General features: G+C 51.5%; 1 protein-coding gene across 1 annotated transcript; it reads right to left on the bottom strand.

Annotated features, from left to right (window-relative positions):
- Positions 1 to 1,036: 1,036 nt before the first annotated feature.
- On the bottom strand, positions 1,037 to 4,208 carry LOC123079701 (heat shock cognate 70 kDa protein). The gene is made up of 2 exons (XM_044502500.1): positions 3,747 to 4,208; positions 1,037 to 2,980 (listed from the first exon to the last, which is right to left on the bottom strand). Exons 1-2 carry the CDS (start codon positions 3,958 to 3,960, stop codon positions 1,251 to 1,253), a joined length of 1,944 nt encoding a protein of 647 aa, XP_044358435.1. The 5' UTR covers positions 3,961 to 4,208; the 3' UTR covers positions 1,037 to 1,250.
- Between the last annotated feature and the right edge of the window lie 732 nt (positions 4,209 to 4,940).

Genomic DNA, 4,940 nt, shown 5'->3' on the forward strand with positions numbered 1-4,940 from the left:
CTTAGTGATTTAAAAAATTATTAGTGATTCTGAATCATATGGTCTCTTTTGAATGGAAATCGTGGAGGAGGGGGACTGAATCTATCTTGTGCTGATCTCGTACCAAATCCACTGGAAAACAAGAAATCGGTTGCCATTCAAGGCAAAAGATATGAACGTCAACTCTATCTCACACACCTAACCACTCCTGCTGGTACTCGCATGTTTCGCTTTAGGTGCAGATAACTCATAACTTGATATGGTACCAAAGACACTGGAGCAACAATGATCCCAGGAATTTGCTAGAATCTGCTTTGCAATCCACGAGCAAACTTACATTCTGCTGACGTCTCCTTCATTCAGTCTCAACCTTCTGGCCTGAACCGGCTGCTACCCCTGCTCTGCGGTGAATGTCCTCGTTGTTAATAAACTTGTATTCAAACAAAATTCAGTACAGTGCTTGTACTCCTTCAGGGAAGTTTACCGGAGATCTTGGCCGTGGGCACAGCAACCCTGTCTGAAAGAGGAACACAAGAAAAAGTGCTCCTCCCGTTTTTTAATACAGGCCTTTTAGAGATTTCATTTTGGCTTTAAAATTTACCCACAAAAAGGGGTACTTCTATCTTACTTTAAAGTAGAAAAAAATCTCTCATCACGCGGTAATCAAGACCAATAACATTCAACACATAGTTTTCTTAATTTTTGCATGCGCACTTAGGTCATTGGAATTGGGTAAGTAAAGAGTGGAATTTTTCTCCACTCCATAATTTGTCTAAATTTTCTATACATACATTTTTCCCCGAACAGAGGGAATACATATATACGAAGCAAAATGAATGCATCTACACTTTAAAATACGTCTATATAAATTCTTCTATAGTTTATATTCAAATCTCAAAAAAGACTTATATCTAGAAACGAAGGAAATATTCGTTATCATTTCTGTAGTGAACGTCAGATTTTGCACTCTGAAGCCTAAACCCATGGTAAGTCAGTTGATCGTGCGTTCGGTGGCACGTTTTGCACAGATATAGAATAACGGAACAGGAAAGATAACTTGATCCAAGCAAACACCGGTACAACGCCGGCTACTTAAATCGATCGAAAGTTCAGGATTACATCAACAACACTGACATCCATCCAAAAGATCTCCCTCTCGACTCAGCCACACCTAAAAACCTGCCTTGGGAACAGCCAAACACTACAATCCATCACACTTCAGAGTTCAGAGACCTCAGACTCCCGCTGCCAGAATCACCACCTCTCCCAGCTTAATCGACCTCCTCGATCTTGGGCCCAGCACCGCTTCCACCGGCCGGCGCATCCTCGCCACCCATGCCTCCCATGTCGGCGCCAACGCCCTGGTACATCTTGGCGATGATGGGGTTGCAGACGCCCTCCAGCTCCTTCATCTTGTCCTCCAACTCGTCCACCTCCGCGAGCTGGTTGGTGTCGAGCCAGCTGATGGCGCCGTCGATGGCGTCCTCGATCTTCTTCTTGTCGGCGGCCGGGAGCTTGGACGCGATCTTGTCGTCCTTGATGGTGTTCCTCATGTTGTAGGCGTAGTTCTCCAGCGCGTTCTTGGCCTCCACCTTCTTCTTCAGCTCCTCGTCCTCCGCCTTGTACCGCTCCGCCTCCTGCACCATCTTCTCGATGTCCTCCTTGCTCAGCCGCCCCTTGTCGTTGGTGATGGTGATCTTGTTCTTCACGCCGGCGGTCTTGTCCTCGGCCGACACGTTGAGGATGCCGTTGGCGTCGATGTCGAAGCAGACGGTGATCTGGGGCACGCCGCGGGGCGCCGGGGGGATGCCGGACAGCTCGAACTTGCCCAGCAGGTTGTTGTCCTTGGTCCGCGCGCGCTCGCCCTCGAACACCTGGATCAGCACGCCCGGCTGATTGTCCGAGTAGGTGGAGAAGATCTGCTCCTTCTTGGTCGGGATGGTGGTGTTCCGCGGGATGAGCGTGGTCATCACGCCGCCGGCGGTCTCCAGGCCGAGGGACAGCGGGGTGACGTCCAGCAGGAGCAGGTCCTGCACCTTCTCATTGCCCTCGCCGCTGAGGATGGCGGCCTGCACGGCGGCGCCGTAGGCCACGGCCTCGTCGGGGTTGATGCTCTTACACAGCTCCTTGCCGTTGAAGAAGTCCTGGAGCAGCTGCTGCACCTTGGGGATGCGGGTGGAGCCGCCGACGAGCACGACGTCGTGCACGGTGCTCTTGTCCATCTTGGCGTCGCGCAGGCACTTCTCCACGGGCTCCATGCACTTGCGGAAGAGGTCCATGTTGAGCTCCTCGAACCGGGCCCTGGTGATGGTCGAGTAGAAGTCGACGCCCTCGTACAGCGAGTCGATCTCGATGGTGGTCTGGGCGGTGGACGACAGGGTGCGCTTGGCGCGCTCACAGGCCGTGCGCAGCCGGCGCAGCGCGCGAGGGTTGCCGCTGATGTCCTTCTTGTGCTTGCGCTTGAACTCCTGGACGAAGTGGTTCACCATGCGGTTGTCGAAGTCCTCGCCGCCGAGGTGGGTGTCGCCGGCGGTGGCCTTCACCTCGAAGATGCCCTCCTCGATGGTGAGCAGCGACACATCGAAGGTGCCGCCACCAAGGTCGAAGATGAGCACGTTCTTCTCGCCGGAGCTGCTGGCCTTCTTGTCCAGGCCGTAGGCTATGGCGGCGGCAGTGGGCTCGTTGATGATGCGCATCACGTTGAGGCCGGCGATGACCCCGGCGTCCTTGGTGGCCTGCCGCTGCGAGTCGTTGAAGTAGGCCGGCACCGTGACGACGGCGTTCTTGATGGTGGTGCCGAGGTAGGCCTCGCCGATCTCCTTCATCTTGATGAGCACCATCGAGGAGATCTCCTCGGCGGCGAACTGCTTCTCCTCGCCCTTGTACTGGACGACGATCATCGGCTTGTCAGCAGGGCCTGGGATGACCTTGAACGGCCACAGCTTCATGTCGCTCTGCACCGACGGGTCGGTGAACCGCCTGCCGATCAGCCGCTTGGCATCTGCAATAGTGATATAACAAGACTGTGAGTCAAACTGTTCCATTTGCGCTCAAATTAATCAAACTCATCTGGGAACAAAAAGCAAATAAGCAGAGCAACAGCAGAGTTTTGACATGCTCCAAACAGGAAACTGAAATTTACCCACAATGCTGTCCTGCCCCAAAACAAATAGTTTCAACAGAAACAGCCAACCCAACAAGTTATCTTCCTTTCCATTGTTGACCCATTGTTTTCTCGTATCTCTGCTAGGAGTACTCGTTAAGCCCAGCAAACAAATTTAGACAAACAAAATTCAGAGCAACAGCATTACAGTTCCAAACAGGAAACTGAAATTTACCCACGATGTTCTCCTGTCCCCAAACAATTGTTTCAACAGAAACAGCCAACCCAAGGAGTTGTCATCCTATCCATTGTTGACCCGTGAACAGTTTTCAACATAGAAATCTTAATCAGCAAAGCTTTTGACAGAATACTACTGGAACTAAGGGGATTTTAAGCTTAGACCAGATTAATTGCATATATTTCCGTCAGTTTGTCGAATACACGACGATGCAGAATAGGACAATGCCAGCGATTAGACACATGTCCAGTTGGTTTTACATTCCTCTGCTACTTGTTAAGCCCAGTAAACAAATTGATTTGCACTGCGATACTAGCGTCCCTACGAGGAATTGGGTCCAAACAGAATCAGTGGCAAGCCAAGCACGAACACGAGATGATCCATCTATCTAAGCTAGTAGAAGAGGAGCGGTGCAGGAGGACGTACCGAAGACGGTGTTGGTGGGGTTCATGGCGACCTGGTTCTTGGCGGCGTCGCCGATGAGGCGCTCGGTGTCGGTGAAGCCGACGTAGGAGGGCGTGGTGCGGTTGCCCTGGTCATTCGCGATGATCTCCACCCGGTCGTGCTGCCACACGCCGACGCACGAGTAGGTGGTGCCCAGGTCGATGCCGATCGCCGGCCCCTCTCCTCCCTTCGCCATCTCCTCTCTAAACTCGAACGGGGAAACGGGAACTCCAAGATGAAATCGGAGCTAAGAACTCGAGATCTGAGGGAAATCGCTTGATTGCTAGAACGCGTTGGGAATCGCGATGGAACTGATGGATCCTAGGGACGAACACGGGGCGCGGGTTTTATTTGGGATGCTGGGATTTTTCGAGAATGTTCGGGGAGGGGCGCGCTCTGTTCTCGAAGCCGCTCGAGTGGTGCGGTATGCCTGACGGTTGGCGTTGGAGAGGAGGAAGACGCGGACCGGTGAGACCAGCCTTTGACCCTGTCTCGTAGGTTCTACAGCGAACGGCTATGTTCCGGCTGCTGGGCTTTCTTGGTGGGCTGGGTCTCGTACATGTCTCATTTTTCACTCAAGGGTGTTTTTCTTGCCAAAAAAAAAAACTCAAGGGTGTTTTTCTCCTTTTGGGTAGAAATATACGGCCCATTATTGCAGATCAGCCATACATTTGCCACAACGATATTCTTCACTATTTGTATTCTAGCCATAGTTTAAAAAACCGGACCGAACCGGCGGTCGAACCGGAAAAAAGGGAACTGGCGGCCTCAGCGGTTGTCTAAGCTAATAAGACCGTTCTGCAATCAGACCGGAGAAAACTGGTCGAACCGGCTGGTTTTCTGGAAAACCGGTAGAAAAACCGGGCCATTGAACCATGAAAAATCAGGAATATGTTTCAATAGAAATTGGGAAAGTGGGATTCAATCCCATGTCGTGTGAGCAGTACGCGGGACCTGCCCACGGCCCAATAACCAACTCGGATGTCCTACTTTGTTGTCCACTACATGGAAATAAATATATTTGACCATTGTTTCACACTATATTAGCGCATATATTACTCAACATATATTATTTTATTGCTTAAAAACACCGACAATCGAACCGGTGAACCGGCGGTCCGATCGGTAAAAACCTGAACCGACAACCTTTCCGGTTCGATGTCCGGTTCGGTTTTT

Source organism: Triticum aestivum, chromosome 3D, assembly GCF_018294505.1.
Source record: "Triticum aestivum cultivar Chinese Spring chromosome 3D, IWGSC CS RefSeq v2.1, whole genome shotgun sequence".
Classification (NCBI taxonomy): domain Eukaryota; kingdom Viridiplantae; phylum Streptophyta; class Magnoliopsida; order Poales; family Poaceae; genus Triticum; species Triticum aestivum.